Source organism: Phyllopteryx taeniolatus, chromosome 16 (assembly GCF_024500385.1).
Source record: "Phyllopteryx taeniolatus isolate TA_2022b chromosome 16, UOR_Ptae_1.2, whole genome shotgun sequence".
Lineage (NCBI taxonomy): Eukaryota > Metazoa > Chordata > Actinopteri > Syngnathiformes > Syngnathidae > Phyllopteryx > Phyllopteryx taeniolatus.
In genome coordinates, this window is record NC_084517.1 from 12058740 (window position 1) to 12077569 (window position 18830).

The 18830-nt window shown below is 40.7% G+C and overlaps 1 protein-coding gene and 1 long non-coding RNA gene across 2 annotated transcripts in view; one reads left to right on the forward strand and one right to left on the reverse strand.

The window, feature by feature from the left end:
• Positions 1–5816: 5816 nt before the first annotated feature.
• On the reverse strand, positions 5817–12786 carry LOC133466513 (uncharacterized). Its single transcript, XR_009784951.1, has 2 exons — positions 12585–12786; positions 5817–6829 (listed from the first exon to the last, which is right to left on the reverse strand). It is a non-coding gene; the product is annotated as an uncharacterized LOC133466513 (long non-coding RNA).
• Positions 12787–12900: 114 nt separating this feature from the next.
• Positions 12901–18830, forward strand: part of cacng3b (calcium channel, voltage-dependent, gamma subunit 3b) — a 40366-nt gene continuing 34436 nt past the window's right edge. The window contains exon 1 of the mRNA XM_061749884.1: positions 12901–13828. Coding sequence (XP_061605868.1) covers positions 13612–13828 — 217 coding nt within the window. The 5' untranslated portion in view covers positions 12901–13611. The remainder of the gene's footprint in view (positions 13829–18830) is intronic.

An 18830-nucleotide genomic window follows, 5' to 3' on the forward strand; every position in this document is an offset into this window, starting at 1 on the left:
AAATGGAAAAAAAAATTATATATATATATATATACATATATATATATACTATCCTTCATAGTCATTTCATATTTTGATCATATTACCTTATTACTACCTGATGGCCCACTGTCACCTTTCACAGTAAATTGCGAAGAGATGAAAAAGTGCATCCCAATACAGTGTAACCTCAAAGTCAAGCATAGACGCTGGGTGACTTTGAAGTTGTTCTCATTTCAAACAATTTTCCCATTGGAAATAATGAAATAAATGATCAATCTAACATGGTAACGAAATCAGCATTATCTGCACAAGCTTCTCGAAACCACCACATACTTGAATGCGCTGCGAAATTGGCTACGTGGGGGCAGTTGGCATCCGTGTTCTGCAATGTGCCTGGCAACACTAATTAAAACTTTTAAATAACTTTTTACACCGCACATAGAAAAGCGTAGTGCGCCGTTGACAACCCCATTCATTGTGTATGTGCTGCTACGGCGCACCAATGGAAACGGTGCAGTGGAGCAGGGCTTTGCCGCGGCGGCACCGTGATGTCAGATGGCATATCCAATTGGAGGGATGGTAGCGGAGTGAAAAGAGCAAGCTATTTTGGATAGAGTGAAAAAGGCATGTAGAAACTTGAAGAAGCAATCATTGATACGGTGTCCCTGGGTCCCAAGTTCTGGGACAAAAGACAAATGACGCACTATGATGTTGTAAAGAAAGAGAGAGATCTCCACAACTTTGAATTTACTCAGTTGGTTTAAAGTGGTAGAAAGCTTGCGCAGCTGCCGTCCTCCCTGCGTTGTTCTGCACACTACCCCACCGTGAACACCGCACAGAACAAGTGCATTCACAGCAGCTTGGTGATGAAGTGCTGCCTTCACGAGTGAAAATACACTTTGAGTTTGCCTCTCTTTTCTCTTCAGACTGTGGGCTGCTGAAGAACAAGTAGCTACTCGGCTTCGCCCCCGGTCACTATGGTAACAAAATCCATATTTAGCATTGATTCAGCTGCACAGGAGGGGGGGGGGGGGGGGGGGGGGTTGAACAGTGGCTCATTTACATGAGAAGGACCGCCCCTTCAAAGCAGCTTTATTTCAGAGAGGCAAAAAGAGGGCACATAAATTATCATTATGCTTGTTGATCCTTGGGGTAGGGTTAGGAAGAAGTTAGAAGTTAACTTAAGTAAAATGCTGGAATTTTACTGCTTTGAATGGAGGCTGTTGTGTAACTTTATTTGTTCAATTATTTTACTCTTTATAGGACATGTTGAAGCTGCTGCTTCTTTGGGGGTATTTTAAAAAGCCAAAGAAAAAGCATGACCGAGGTCCTACAGTATATGTTTTTTTTTAAGTTTAGTGAGACTTTGAGAGCCTACTTTTCCCCAAAAATGTTTCAAGCTCATATTCTACAACTTCAGAGGCGTTCGACTTTGGAGGTTCCACTGTATCACAATGATTCAGCTCTAAAACAGCAAGTTGTACATGCAAGAATTGTGGAGAAAGTTCACATTTAGTGATCTAGTGGAAGAAAAGGTTTTTCCTTCACTATCAACATAAACCATGACTGTGCTCATTTGTGCATCTTGACCATTGTTGCCTTTTTCAATCAGCAGTCATTCATGGCACTGTGGAAGTGCTGACACATCACTGAGGAAAATGCATAATGAGCAAACTTCTTTGAAACCTTTTCTCCTGCTTTTCCCCCCCACTTTCTCCCATCCCACCTTTAAATATTTCCATTTGCTCGGTAATCCTTGCTTCTGTCGAAGCCCACTGGGAAGCCACAAATGATGTGATGTCAAAAGCTTGTGGTAGTCCCCAATCGGGTGCGCACACACACTGCGTCTGAGGAGCTGCTTTGACAAATCCCAAATGAGACATTTTGCAAACAGCAATAACATCAGCAAGGCTGCTGATTCCCCGCCCCTCCCACAAACACATTTGTGCGTGCGTGCGTAAATATATGCGCATATTGACGAACTAACTGACGTTTGGAAGACGCAAAATCTGTGTGGATTCAAGGCCAGTTTATTTCAAATTCTGCAAATTTCTCTGCAGCCTTCAACCACTTTATAATGCCAGCAATGCCCCCGACACTGCTCTGTACCATAGTGTAGTTTATACTGTACACTACCATACTGTACTAGCATGATTGAGAATTATTAGGTGAAGCCTAACAAGACGAACAATGACGATGTTTTCTCCTGGAGGCGCACGGCACACTGCAGGTCCGATACACACATTTAAGCACACACACATCCACCCCTTTCATACTTAACAAGCAAATACTCATAATTTTAAACCCAAACACATAGCATTTCTTAACTCCAATATCTGTGAGCTTATTGAAGTAACATATTATATATATATATATATATATATATATATATATATATATATATATATATATATATATATATATACACAATATTCTGATTATAAAAGGGATTCAGACTGGGGGGGAAAAATATGACCACTTGAGCAATCTAATAACATCCAATAAAAGAACTCTCAAAAATACTGCTTTTACAAAGATAAGAATGTGCACTGTTGATTCACACTGTTATTTCAGATCGATATTATTTCAACACTCAACACAATGTTTATTATTGTGGTTGTATTTTGCAGTAATGTGGAATAGAATCAATTGTATCAAGATCAGTAACAATGATAGGATGATACAGCAATTGTGTAATTGTTATTGCAACTGAAGAAAGGAAATATCAAACATGCACACTGAGCATAAAAATTCATTAAATTAATTAAATGAATGCAAAACTATACTCATAATATTACCCTAAAACATTACCTAACCAAAAGCTGAGTAGTTTTTAGGTATAAGGAAATAATTTAAAAACATAACAGAATAAAAAGGTACTTTTAATAACAATTAAAACAAAAAAAAAGAGTACTTAAACTCCTGAACATGTAGAATTACTGAGTCGCCTATAAAAACTGTATTCTTTTTAATGATAGAAAGCAACATTATGTTTCCACTAAACGCATGATGTTAGCAAAGCATTGCATCAATATTGATATGACAATGTGTTCTGGTTAATCAAAACTGAACATTATTTGTAATTAAATAATTTTTGATACAGCTTTTACAGTATATTGGAGCCGGTCAGTGTAATAGTTTGCAAAATACACAGTATATTTAAAAAAATTATTTGACCAGTTTGCAACCACTGAGCTACTTGATCAACTCCTGCCGCTGGGAGTTGTGAAGCATTTAATCACGCCTGACCACTGTGTGTGGATGTCCTGTATATCAGCTATGTGAAGCACTGTACAATTTAGGATATATCAGTCTCTTAAGCTTAGAAGAAGCCAATGTACAGTTCCACATATATACAATGATGTCTTGCCTATGTTCCTTTTGGTGTTTCAAAATTATCCAAGTATAATTCCCTCATTACAGATGTATAAGCACACCTTAATGTTAATTCTAGAGTTATACTATGCATGCATATGTTTTCAGTCTTTCATATCTTGTACTGTGTGAGCTGAATTGATCCTCTATGAAGTGTTAATTCATTGATGATAACTGTGTGGTCCATGTAATAGTAACTATTATACAAGGGCACTGTTGTGCTTCTTTTGTATATGTATACATATTATACAGTACATTGTGTTTGTACATATATAGTCTTAAAGGGTAAGAGTCTTCCATTATGATGGAAAAATCCACACGTGTTGTGTGATAAGGATAATTATACTGCAATACAGAACTGCCATCTATTGAAATATAATGACAATTTAGCTTAAAGAAAAATAAAATGTTAACTTCCCCATCCACCCACCTTTTTTTTTTTTTTTTTGGTCTTTCTTAACCCTCTCTTCCACTGCGCTGTGCTCTTCTCTGCACCTGACAACCTCACCTTAATTCCGCTCATCAATAATCCTTCCTGCCCTCTTTTTTCACATTCTCGCGCCACCCAACATGATCTGCTGAACTACTGCCACCTTTTCAAAGTCCACGGCTGCCTCATTTGTGCTTTGATTTGTGCAAGACGCACATGCTATATAAACAACATGCTAAAGTAAAGATACAACAAAAGATAAGTATGATTATGTTTTGTGTCATAGTTCACCAATCAGGAAATGTGTACTGTGACGTTTATGATTGTAGAATAATAAATTATTGTCAAAGGTCACGTTTCGCTTTCTTTTGTTTGATGTCAAGAGAGACCACTTTATATCCACACTGGAAGAACTTGGACACCTTTTAAGTCTTGATTGACATGCACAAGATTTTTATGGAGCAACCAATGATATCCCATTTTTAGCAAAGTTTTTGTCCAATGTAACTTATTGTAAACTATATTGTCAGTGGCACTGTTTCCTTAACTAATAAGATTTCAAATTTTCTTCAGAAGGCCAGCTAGCTGGCCCACAGTAACATTGTCATTTTCCCGTCCCCTGATTGGTTTGTCAGAGCAAAATCTGTTGCAGCCATTTTCGACTAGCAAAACTCGTAGCGATCTGCACTCATGAATACATTTAATAATCAGCATCTCTGGTGAATATGACGTATTTTATTTAAATGTTTTATCTTTTCATCATGTCATTAGATAAATATTGATCCTGAACTGCTCCGGATGGTGTGTGTGGCACAGTTGTGTGCTGTTATATTGAGGTTTTGTAAATTATTGATGGTTTATATAATTGCAATGAAAAAGTAGTCCTATTAAGAGGACAATTAAGTAGAGTAAGTCTTCATTGAAGGCCCAGGTGACATATGCATGAGTAACACAAATCCTTACTTGAACTGTTTTATGTAATTGGAACGCAATTTAAAGATGGTGAAGTTTTGTTTTACAGGACATGACGGAGACATGAATGATCAGGTAGATGATGATTCATTCCTTCGAATGGATGGTAAGTGTATAATAAGGAGGTAAAAGAAGAGCAGGTTTAATTATCTTTGTTGTTTGAAATTTCCCAGGTCAACTTAAGTAGGAACCACTAACTAAAATACAAATCATAGTCGAAAGCTCTTCAATAAGTGGAACATAATATGACATGAGGCTGACACCTAAATGTGCAACTTATAAAGACAATCACCCTCAACCTGGAAGCAAGCTTTGTTTGCTACATTTCATAGCAGATATTTCCTCTAACTATCTGCAGAGTGGACAGGACTCGATCATTATTGTGTTATTCAGAGGACGATGTTATGTCTTCCAGCATATTGGTGATAATAAGGTGCACCTGCTTTATGCTACGCTTCACTGCATTGGGTGGCAATAACAGCTCCTCTGCTACACTGATACTACTATGGAACAGAGCTCATATTCTGCTAATTGCTGCCTTCAATTCGCTAACGATCAGATCTTTTTTTTTTTTTTTTTTTTAATCTAAGCTTAGCTGGATAACCGTATTGGGGCATTTGGCTGTAACTTACTGGAACAATTCATGTCTTTGTTTAAGTTCATGCCTTTATAACGTTGTTTGTGTGCACCGCACTGGGGCACGGCCATGCAATCGCCCCCCCAAGTTGGAAGTTGATGAAGAATTGAACTCAATGACCTTTGTTAATTTATTAATTATTTGATTCAAGGGGATGTTTCTCAATCGTTTTGTCCATACACTGAAGTTCATGCATGAGCAATTATTAAGCTGTATTTTATTTTTATCAAAATCCTTTAGATATTCAGATGAAAAGGTTAAAATTGTTAAAATAGCAATGACAGTGACCTCTAACAGATGTTAAGAGACACAGGTACGGCTTGATGGTGAAGGGGAACAAAAACAAATAAGGCCCAATGCTGTAAAAAGCAGCACTGCAGCACACTGGAGGAATGCGAGAGAAAGATGAGAAAGGCAAAGTGACAAAAGCAAAACAATCTCATTTATTTCATTCAGCGGATCTAGAAAATGCTCAAGAGCATGACGGAGAAGCTTATTGGATTTATTTCACACTCGCACTCTCACTCACCCACACACATAACACAGAACCCAACACACACTTTCATTGACCACAACATACACTGTTTCACTCTATCAGACTTCTACTGTATATGCTTCACCATTAATTTATTCTGCACTTCCTGTCTTAATCAATATGTCAGTCTTTTGTCTAATCACACACTCACACATGTTTTCATCTCCCTTTGACATGATCCTTTCTCTCCATTACTGTATATCCTCAAATATCAGCCTCAGTTAGTTGCTGAACAAAATAAATGATTCTATTTCCGTTTAATTACATTAACACCTGGCCTCTATTATTTAGTGTTCTAACCAATCTTGTTTGTCTTCCAATTGTGTGCATTTGTTGTTTGGAGGATAAAGGAAAACATACACCCATCACACAACTTCCAATACAAGAGCTCTATCAAAAAGATTGTAATGCTCTCTTGTGATGTATACTCTTTCCTCGGGCCGTGTCTCTGGCCATGAACTCCATAAATCACAGCTATGACATATTAGCATCACGCCAGAATCATGCCACACATCACCATATGTACTCTTTTCGCCCTGGAGTCATCCCCATCTGGTATCACACCGACAACAACACTGAGCTGAGTATGCACACACTCTTAAACCATGCACAAGCAACAGTAAGCGTGCACACTGCAATTAACAAGTGAAGAGCGATACACAAAAGCACCAATATTGTATAAGTCGTTTCCTTGCAATATGTTGGCGTTGTCAGGCATCTTCCCCCTGCAAACAGTTTATCGTTCACTGTCTGGTTTCTCTGAGGTTTACTAGAGAGCATCTTCATTTCATCTTCCTCTTCCTCCTCCTCCTCCTCCTCCTCCTCACAGTCTCAGAGCATTGGCCTGAAGCGTGAGAAGGTTCCAGCCCAGTGAGCACCGAGCCTGCAGTCCCACTCTCTTCAAGAAGAAGGAAGGGACACTGTGTCAATGTTGGTTTAAACATGATTCCATGTTCCAGCTACACTGGAGTAGGCCTAATTGTGGACTGAACATAACACAAGGTAATCATGAGTTGGTTTTAAGCACACTCTTTCTGTGCCAATTGCCCAACAAATTACATTTTACAACTCCAATTCCAATGAAGATGGGATGTTGTTTTAAACATAAATAAAAACAGAATACAGTGATTTGCAAATGATGTTCAACCTATATTTAATTGAATATACTACAAAGACATGATAGGTAATGTTCAAACTGATCAATTTTATTGTTTTTAGCAAATAATGATTAACTTGGAATTTTATGGCTGCAACACATTCCAAAAAAGCTGGGACAGGTGGAAAAAAGACTGAGAACGTTGAGGAATGCTCATCAAACACCTGTTTGAAATATCCCACAGGTGAACAGGCTAATTGGGAACAGGTGGGTGCCATGATTGGGTATAAAAGGAGCTTCCCTGAATTGCTCAGTCATTCACAAGCAAAGATGGGGCGAGGTTCACCTCTTTGTTAACAAGTGCGTGAGAAAATAGTTGAACAGTTTAAGGACAATGTTCCTCAAAGTACAATTGCAAGGAATTTAGAGATTTCATCATCTACGGTCCATAATATCATCAAAAGGTTCAGATAATCTGGAGAAATCACTGCATGTAAGTGGCAAGGCCGAAAACCAACATTGAATGCCCGTGACCTTCGATCCCTCAGACGGCACTGCATCGAAAACCAACATCAATGTGTAAAGGATATCGCCACATGGGCTCAGGAACACTTCAGAAAACCAATGTCAGTAAATACAGGTTGGCGCTACATCTGTAAGTGCAACTTGAAACTCTAGTATGCAAAGCAAAAGCCATTTATCAACAACACCCAGAAACGCCGCCGGCTTCTCTCGAGCTCATCTAAGATGGACCGATGCAAAGTGGAAAAGTGTTCTGTGGTCCGACGAGTCCACATTTCAAATTGTTTTTGGAACTTGTGGACGTCGTGTCCTCCTTTCCAAAGAGGGAAAGAACCATCCGGACTGTTATGGACACAAAGTTCAAAAGCCAGCATCTGTGATGGTATGGGGCTGTGTTAGTGCCAATGGCATGGGTAACTTACACATCTGTGAAGGCACCATTAATGCTGAAAGGTACATACAGGTTTTGGAGAAACATATGCTGACATCCAAGCAACGTTTTTTTCATGGACGCCCCTGCTTATTTCAGCAAGACTATTCCAAACCACAATCTGCACGTGTTACAACAGTGTGCCTTCGTACTAAAAGAGTGTGGGTACTTGACTGGCCTGCCTGCAGTCCAGACCTGTCTCCCATTGAAAATGTGTGGCGCATTATGAAGCGTAAAATACAACAACGGAGACCCTGAACTGTTGAACAGCTGAAGCTGTACATCAAGCAAGAATGGGAAAGAATTCCACCTACAAAGCTTCAATAATTAGTGTCCTCAGTTCCCAAACGTTTATTGAATGTTGTTAAAAGAAAAGGTGATGTAACACAGTGGTAAAGATGACCTTGTCCCAGCTTTTTTGGAACGTGTTGCAGCCATAAAATTCTACGTTAATGATTATTTGCTAAAAACAAAAAAGTTTATCAGTTTGAACATTAAATATCATGTCTTTGTAGTGTATTCAATTAAATATAGGTTGAACATGATTTGCAAATCATTGTATTCTGTTTTTATTTATGTTTAACACAATGTCCCAACTTCATTGGAATTGGGGTTGTACATTATTGTCATAAGGGAGGCACGGTGAAGGACTGGTTAGCACATCTGCCTCATAGTTCTGAGCACTCGGGTTCAAATCTGGCCTCACCTGTGTGGAGTTTATATGTTCTCCCTGTACCTGTGTGGCTTTTCCCCGGGTACTCTGGTTTCCTCCCACATGCCAAAAACATGCATGGTAGGTTGATTGAAGACTCTAAATTGCCTGTCGGTGTGAATGTGTGTGCGAATGGTTGTTTGTTTCTATGTGCCCTGTGATTGGCTGGCGACCAGTTCACGGTGTACCCCGCCTCTCGCCCGAAGATAGCTGGGATAGGCCTCAGCGACCCTTGTGAGGATAAAGCGGTACAGAAAATGGATGGATTATAGTCATTATTCATTGGATTATAATCTTTTTTTTCTTCCATGAGTTTCTCATGGAAATGGAATTAATCAGTTCCAAGATCAAGCTCTCACTTTTAACCAGGGGTGGGCAAACTACGACCCACGGACCACATGTGGCCAGCTCCGTTCTTTAATCTGGCACACCGACCATTTACATGATCAAGTCCTCTAAAATGTATTAAAATTACATCTGATATCCACCACACGTCTGTGAAGCTCTGAATTTATGCCTCACCCAACATCAAATTCATCAAAATTGCGTTAGAACAGCGGTGTAAGTACTGCACCAGACTTAGATGTAATCAGAAGGTGTAAATTTAGACCGACTTTCTGCCACCAAATTGTCTGAACACCGGGCGAATGTCAAAGGTCACACACTCGTTGCACCAGTACCGCCACCTTGGCGCAGACCGGTCTGTCAAATTGGAAAACACGGGCAGCTAGCCTTGCGCTTGCACGAAAATCGAGATACGCCATTTTGTGCGCTAGACCACAGATGCGTAGTCTACGAAAATAGAGTCCTACATGTGTTCAGACTTACTTTGGGTGGAGTCAATACCATAGCAATGGAACTCTGTTGTAAACCAAGGACCTCCTGTAATTTGCATACGCTAATAATTTTTTTCAGAAATGTCTAGAAAAGATGAGTGGATTTATATGGATGTCGTTCCCAAAATGCTATTTACAAATCTTGTATCTAATATATGCCTATACTGTGTATATTTTAAATACCTGATTAAAAGTTGATTATCACAAAACACCTGTTTATGTTGAATGCTTTATTGATCACTGTACACGTTTTTCCCTTTTCAGTCTTTAGTTAACCAAACATGCACGTTTTTGGAATGTGGGCGGAAGCCGCAGTACACATAGGTAAGTCCATTTTTTTTTATTAATGATGTGATTTGTAGATTAGATTTGTCACTATCAATGAAACATTTCAGTCTTCATTCACTTTAAACTTCAGCACAATTACCCTTGCTGTTTTCCTCCATGTCCTCGTTCTACTCCAACCCTCTGTGACTCTTTGTGCCAACCTCCTCCCTCACTTTTCCTTGCTTTTTCCTTCAGTCTCTCTCATCTGCCCCATCCCTCTCTCTTTTCTTCCTTATCCACTTCCCTCCTTCCTTCCTAAATCACTCTCACATCTTCCTCCCACTCTTTTTGCCTGCCTTCCTCCCCTCACTGTCACTCATTCAACATCCCACCCGCCTGTCTCTCACGAGATGTGGGATGCCATGCTTCTCTTCCTGAAGTCATTTCTATGTTAATGAGTCTCCTTGTGAGATAACACGGGCAGTGAGGGCCTTATGCACGTGTTCGCGCGTGCACGCGCACAAACACACACACACACACACTCTGCAAGGGTGATAGGACCTGTCACTGCTCTCTCTCCTGTTGATCTGCTCCAGCATTTATGTATGTGTAATCCCTTTCTTTTCACTTTCCCTCCTTCCTCTGTGTTTTTGATCCTTTAAATCCCCCTGTTTCATCCTCACTGTGACAGCCGCTGTCAGTCAGAGCAACATCTTGAAGTTAGTGCACCAGACAGTCTGTTAGCTGGAGCTCTAAAATACTGAGTCAAATTGACACATGAGCAGACTGTCTATTTCTGTATATGTGTCTAATCGGAATGCGGACAACGACTCTCACTGCTGTGGCCATGGATGGGCCAACGTCTGTTTTGAGTGATCTGTTGAAACACCCTGTGAAATAACACCACCAGAGGTGTCATGAACTGTAACTAAGTACAAATACTTTGTTACCTACCGTAAAAATTGTGGGTTTCTCTAGTCTACTTTACTGGAGAATTTATTTTTCAGCTAGCTTTTTACAACCCCAATTCCAATGAAGTTGGGATGTTGTGTTAAACATAAATAAAAACAGAATACAATGATTTGCAAATCATGTTCAACCTATATTTAATTGAACACACCACAAAGACAAGATATTTAATGTTCAAACTGATAAACTTTATTGTTTTTAGCAAATAATCGTTAACTTTGAATTTTATGGCTGCAACACGTTCCAAAAGCTGGGACAGGTGGCAAAAAAGACTGAGAAAGTTGAGGAATGCTCATCAAACACCTGTTTTGAACATCCCACAACTGAGACCCCGGACTGTTGAAGAGCTGAAGCTGTACACCAAGCAAGAATGGGAAAGAATTGCACCTACAAAGCTTCAACAATTAGTGTCCTCAATTCCCAAACATTTATTGAATGTTGTTAAAAGAAAAGGTGACATATAACACACTGGTAAACATGACCCTGTGCCAGCTTTTTTGGAACGTGTTGCAACCATAAAATTCTAAGTTAATGATTATTTGCTAAAAACAATAAAGTGTATCAGTTTGAACATTAAATTGTCTTTGTAGTGTATTCAATTAAATATAGGTTGAACATGATTTGCAAATCTTTGTATTGTCTCTATTTATGTTTAGCACCCACGTCCCAACTTCATTGGCAATGGGGTTGTACTTCTACTCCTCACATGTTTGTGCAAATGTACTTTTTATTTGTGTAAATTCTGAGTCTTCAACTCATTGGAAGGATTTATTTTTATTTTTTTGCAAGAATTTGTTTAAAAAAATGTTTTTTAAGATTTTAGATTTTTGTATGTTGTGCTTTGAAAGAGTTGCAGACACTGCGTTTTTGGCTGTCTAATGTATTTAAAAGAACATTAAAATTAACAAGAGATTGCTCTTTAAATGTTCAACCTCGTCATGGTTTATGAAATAGATTTTTATGGTTTTGGTCTTGTCACAGTCTCGGCTTCTCTCACTCTTGGTCTTGTCTCTGTCTTGGCCTGGACTCGGTCTCGACTCCCAAAAGGCTCGGTCTTGTCTTGGTCTCAGTGAGTTCTGGTCTCGGGCAAGACTTGGTCTCGGCTATTGTGGTCTTTGAGCATAACACTACTGAATTTTTTGGAGTTCAGGACACTCAAATGCTGAGGTTCCACTGCAACTACTATCAAGTTTGCGTTTTGTATTGAAAGTAGATACAAAGATCCAAAGCTGTGACGCGATGTGCGTGTGTTTGTGTGTCTCTGTGTGTGTGTGGTTAAATAGGCAACGCATTGGAGGTTGAGACAGTCCTATTTGTTCGACTGCTCGTGGCACACACACACACACACACAATAACACTGTGACTATGTTAATTGAACTCTGAAGCTCACACCGCCTTGTGTGGAGGCCATGCAGGAGTGGAATCATTAAAAACGGTCCGTGGCTCTTTAAGTGGCGTTTCTGCTTCTCTCCCGGGTGCTATTCTTCATGCATCACTTGCTTCTCTCGCTCTCTCTTTCTCTCTCTCTCTCTCTCTCTCCCTCCCTCTCCCTCCCGCTCTTTCTCTCTCTCGCTCTCCTGGTACTGGGTAGAACATAGGCGCGAACTCCTACATTCAGAACCATGGACAGCTTTCCAGACGCATGCGGCAGAATCTGCCGCCTCTGGCTCGGGGCGCGGTAGGCGCGTCAAATCTGCGCTTTGCTGCTTTGACGAAAACAAAACATTCTCGTGACCTTTTATCTCAAAACGTCGTTTTGGTTGGAGATGGTGTCCAGAAAGACACGCAGACACGTAGACACACACAAAGACACCGTCATACCTGTTTTCAGTCAATTTGAGTGTTCCGTCACCTCCTCGTTGACCCACCCTCACCCTCGTGGCTTTTATAGACTTCCAGTGGTGGGCGGGATGATGAGTATAGCTCGCACGTGATTGGCGACTAAAGGACACTTTCCCAATCACTTGACCAATCAGGGCCGAATGGCGTGGCCCCAGGCGACTTTGAGGAGACGCGCGGTTAGTTTTAGTTTGTGTTGGTTGGACCGAGTGGAGGAGGAGGAAGAGGAGGAGGAAGAGGAGGAGACCCAGGCTGTCACTGTTATCCCCCCCCCCCCCTCACCCCCCACCCCCATCCATTTGCACCAACAGGCACGTTTCTTGCCAGGAGCGAGGAGCACCGGGAATACCGCACCGGTGTGTTCACAGTGAAGACGTCTCCATTTTGGTGCCTCTTTGATGAAAAACAGCCGCTGTGTGTCGAGCTGAAGAGTGGACGAGCCTCTATTGTGGATTTCGAGGGACAACATGTCAAGTGTGCCAACAGCTGGAGAGGAAGACTCGACTAAATTCGGTCCATTCTCACCGTAGCTGACGTGTAGAAGGCTTCGTTTGTTGGGAAAGGGGAATAAAACACGTACACCGCCTCGTCGTTTGGTGCTACACGACGTAATCTACATTGTAAAGCGGTGAGTTCTCGTGACTATAGGAAGATGCTCACTGTGCCGGCTGCTAGCTGAGTTGCTAACTCCAGGACGTATAGGAAATAAGACACGTCCGATAATGTGGCGTCTTTTGGGCTGAGTAAGGACAGTGGGGGCCAGTCGAGGACAACCGGTGGTCGTTAAAGCTCCGGTGAGCGCCTAGTGTTGTTTGTGGTCTTTGGATGCGCCGCCTTCCTTTGCCACCAGCCTCACGAGACAGCAAACCTCGGCGACATGTCATCCCAGAAGCTTGTTTGTTAAATTTACCCACTCCCACGCCCCAAATCTCGCGTGGAAATTGGGGAGGGGGGAGAGCCCATAAGAGAGGAGGTGAACAAAGATTAAGCCCGAACAGGAGCCGCCTATATGAAGATGCTGATGTGTGACCGCGGCGTCCAGATGCTCGTGACGACGGTGGGCGCGTTCGCCGCCTTCAGCCTTATGACCATCGCCGTGGGGACCGACTACTGGCTGTACTCGCGTGGGGTCTGCCGCGTGAAGAGTAGCGGCGACAACGACACGAGCCGCAAGAACGAGGAGGTGATGACGCACTCCGGCCTCTGGCGGACCTGCTGTCTGGAAGGTACGTGACCAGTCTGGATGACCTGTGTACTTGCGTGCGTGTTCATCGTTTGTCCTCCGCTCTCACACACAGCAATACAGCGGTACCTTGACCATCAAATAATTTGAAATGAATTGAAATGCCATTATTCTTGCCCCCTAAAAATTTTTTTCAAAATAAATAAATTGTTAGGTGACTTTGATAAAGAAAAATAATAGTAATATCAAGTACAGTGGTATTTTCACCTACAAGTGACCAGACATAGTTATTTTTTATTTTATTTTTTTAGATACAAGTTGTCGCTGTGCCGAGTTTTTGCTTTGACTTGCGAGCAGAAATTTGAAATATGAGCGCTAGATGGTGGCAGCGATCTTAACTCACTTCACAACAAGCAGCCGTTCAGCACATTCTTCAAAACAATTCTTCAAAAAGAGGCTTGCAGGTGTTTATTGCCACTCCCATTTGAAGTTTGTTGTCAAACTAAACAAAACTAAAATAATGAAATGAATTACAACTGCAGAACTTCATCCTAATATAGTCTGCTAGCTTGATGCCAGCTCACAATGTAAAGCGCCATAGATGGGCTAACGAATAGCAGTGATGTTGTGGTGTTATAACCTCTTTTTTGCCCCTTTATTTGAATGCAAACGGTGCAGCAATGTATTTAGACAGACATAACAATACTCACAGGCATATATATTCTATACCTTCTGTGAAAATAAATATTTCTGCAGCTCACTAAGTCAGTTGTGAAACTCTTCTTTGTGTGTGTCTTTATGGCTACGTGTTTATGGCTGCATTATACTGCCCCCTGATGGCCAAGGTGCACACACCAGAAGGAGTACAATGTGGGGCTGGAACAGATTAATGGCATTTCCATTCATTTAAATGTGGAAAGAGGTTAATGTCGCCAGCGACTACAGTTTCGTTCAAGCCTTCATCCCTCTTCTTCCTCCTTCCAGTCCCCCCACCCCCTCAACTCACCCAGCCAATCACAAATCACACTCAGACACCTTCATGGTCTCACGGGCAGTTGGATCTTTAAAACTCTGTAAACAATCCACATATCACAACTCCAGTTTGTTGTCTTCCAGTTATAAACGTGAACGTAAACGTGAAGTTAGTTCAAGTTCCGGTATCTGAATGTAATTGGACGAGTGAGTGTTTGAATGTGATCAGATCAAGTCGGGATGTGGGGCCTGTGCAACCGAGGACAGTGGGGAGTTACTGCGTGAGTTTCTATTTGGAGCAAGTTTAGCAAGCTCTTAGCAAGTTGACAACTGCAAAAAATATCAATGAGGTTATGAATGAATCACCTTAGCGTCGACTACAAAAAAATCTGAAGTTGTTCAACCCCTAAAGCGTGTGTGTGCATGTGTGTATGTATGTGTGTGTGTGTTTAACGACAATAATCGCGGTGAATCAACCTTTTCCGCTGCCACAGAATAGACTGCTGTTCAGCCTTGTTTGGTTGTAGCTGCAGGTACAAACCTGGCAATTGACTTGCAGAATATGCAGGCAAAACCCTGACTTCTACTTGACTGAGTGCATACACGTCCATATCACAGTAACACACACATTCACGTGGCATATGTCAGGTATTTGACACAAGACGGCAATCTGCTGTCATTTTAACTTCTTGTTTTATTAAATGTATACAGATAAATTTGACAAGTAAAAAAAAAAAAAAAAAGACAAGAAAATGCTTGACTATCAAGTGCATGTGAAAGCCACAGGTGGCATTGTAACCCCTAACCAGGTTAGTTTCCGACATACAATAACAACGGTGGCAAATTGAGGGAATCATATGTGTGAAGTGATTGTGAAGTGAAGTGAAGTGTGGTGCCTTTTTTTCATAACAGCTGACTTTTCGGTCTTCGCATCTCTATTATTATTATTATTTGGCTTAATATAAAACTGGAGATGTGCGGTCAATTCTATTGATGACAACAGGGAAGCAATATTGAATACCAATTAGACTGTCACAGGCACTCTAGTGAAACCTGTACAGACAATGTTCTGTCTGACATATTCATGACCCAGTATGTCATTTTGTATCAGTGTATTGAGGACTGGTAATCACTGTTGTCTCACAACAAGGAGGTCTTTGTTTTTTTCTTTCTTGTGAGCGGTTTAAATGGTCTCACCATTTTTGTGTGAGTTCTCTCTGGGTCCTTCTTCCCACTGTCAAAAAATATGCATGTTAGGTTCCTTGAAGACTTATCTGTAGGTATATGGTTCTCTATCTCTATGTGTCAGCCCAGTGATTGACAGGTGATGGAGGGTGGGAGGCAGCATACACCCAGGGTGTACCGTGCCTCTTAAATCACCTTGGATCGGCTACAGGTTCCATGTGTCCCTGAACAGGACAAGTGCAATTGAAAATGGATGACCTTGTGTTATGTATAGCATGTCAAACGCTGTGTTAAATCATGTGTTTGAGTGCTGTGATATCTCTATTTAATATGGCTTTTACAAGCAATCTTTGAGAGGACTGGCTACAAACCTCACCTCACCTCACCTCAGTCTCACCTGAGTAGCAGTTTGTCACCAAGGCAATGCAAGACAAAAAATAGGCAAACTCAAAAAGTCAGCAGCATTTAAGCTGGATGCCCTTCAGCAATCAAAGTAGAACTAAACAGAAGCAAGACTTTCTATAGGAGATTTATGTAACTCCCCTAAACAATGATCACTTTAGAGTATTATACATTGTAGTAGTTTAGTAGTATTATTGCCTCTCATAATAGTTACTGTAGAGAGGCCTACAGTTATGTATATATTCCTAACAGAATGGTTATTTCCGGCAAGGAGCATTTCCTCTACTGCAATACCTTGTTACTAAATTTCACTTGATATCTGGGTTAAATATTATATTTTCCAAGCTATTTCCTTTCTCACAGAGAGACTACTCATATCGACATTAAAAAAATTGTAATTCTTCACCATGACTTGAACGTTGTAATTTTTTGTGAATGTGGAATACTTGACTTTGAGCTGTCTTCTGACAATTTTCTGCCTTAGCGCAGGCCAACTTTGCATTGCCTCTAGATAAAATATGTGTGTATGTGTTTTGTGTGCAGTGAAACATAACCATCTCATTCTGAGGGGCATAGGAGGCTATTACAGGGCCAGATGGTGCAGGTCTGAGGATCCACTGATGCACAGACACACACTCTCACTCTTGTAATTGGATGAGTAAATAGACAAATTCAAGGATATTCCCAAGCTATCTCATAAACAGAGCAGTGGGGGCAATACGGCAAGTTAACACAATGTCAGCACAATGTCAGTGCATACACACAAACACACGCATTCACACACACACTGGCTCACATGCAAAATGGCATGCAGGGGATAATGTGTTCAGTCATGTACAAACACACAGCAGTCCTGAATAAAAGGTTTGTCACAGTTTAATCTTTCATAAAAGCCTTATAAATTCACATCTCTGAATGATATACTGTCCATGTGGCTTCAGAGATTGACTGAGTGGGAGACAGAAAGTAGGAGGAGTGTATAATATTTTGTGTGCCCTGGTCTTCTTTATAAAGCAGTCATGCATACCCACTTGCAGCACATTTGACCATGTCATAGTTTCTTTCACTGTCACACGAGAGAGTTAAAAAAAATTGTTGTCCTCCACATAAAAAAAAGTGAAGACAGTTCTGCATTCTGATTTGGACTTCCTGTGTCTTATTGTTTATGTGCTCTATGCTTGACCCATTTTAATACATTGCTATATTATAGCTAGATGAATACATCAATGAGAGATGAGATGAAACCTCAATTAAATTAATTCATTTGATGATGATATGTAATTAGTTAATCATATGAATGTATGTATTAATTATTCACTAGCATTTATTTGTTTAAATTATTAATTTGTTCAATATTTTGTATTAACGCTACATGGTTCACGTGCCATGTTTTTTCTCGCATATGGCACAGTTTAGATGTGTCATGGCAGTGTATGAAAAAAAATGAAATTGGACATGTTTCGATGCAAATCAGGCCTGAAAACAACAGAACTGAATGGAATATCTGCCAATATGATAGCATTTTAGTGTGTTTTGGAGGTGCCCACATCCAAGTGGTTTCTGGTGTGCAGCAAAAACAGGGATACTGTTTTGGATATGGGTCACTTGAAAGTAGATGAAAATGACATGTAAACGGTCTAAGGTAGCATAACTCAGGTCACACGGGTGTCACCAACAAAGATATATCTGCTCAACATTGTCACGTTGACAATGTCCCTGATTGCATGAACAGCATACAAGATCCCATGAGCCCACACGTAAAGCTCATAACAGCCAACACTAGGTGTGCGTGTCTGGAACCTGCTGATAGGATAACCAAAATGTGTACCTGTATTATTTTATTTCCATATTCACCATTAAATAGACATTAACACACGTGTTGATATACAGTATATATTGATGAAAGATACTCACTTCATTTGTGATTATTCTAAGGTAACTACAGACAGTTGTGTGATTAACTTCATTCAAATTTGTAATCAGCCCCAATTAATGACAATTGTAAGTGGGTTGATCATTATCAAGCAGGCACCCAGTTTGCAGGTGGTTTCTTTCTTGCGTACAGAATGCATTGGATGTTTTATTTGTACAGGTGTGCTGAGGTGATGAATGACCAATAAAAGCCTGGAAAGGAGCAGGGACAGATGTAAGGGGTTAGGGGACAGAACACGAATGAGTGGGGAGTCAAAAATGAATGAATGAAGCACATGTTGGGAGGAGGAGTGGAGGATCCCAAGTGATGGATGAGCAGTGCATGGCCTCTGTTTGAGATGAATCTCTGGGGAGTGGTTGACCCTGCTGGAGACCACCTGGTAATAGAAAAGCTTGTTTTTCTTTGTTTTCTAAAAAAGACAGGCATAAAACGATCACCCCAGTGGTAGAATACACCACAAAAGAAGGAGGAAGAAAGAGAATTGAATGAATTAGAAACAGGCAATCAGTCAAGATGTAGGGGGCTGTCCATGGGTTGGAGAAAAATAATCAAC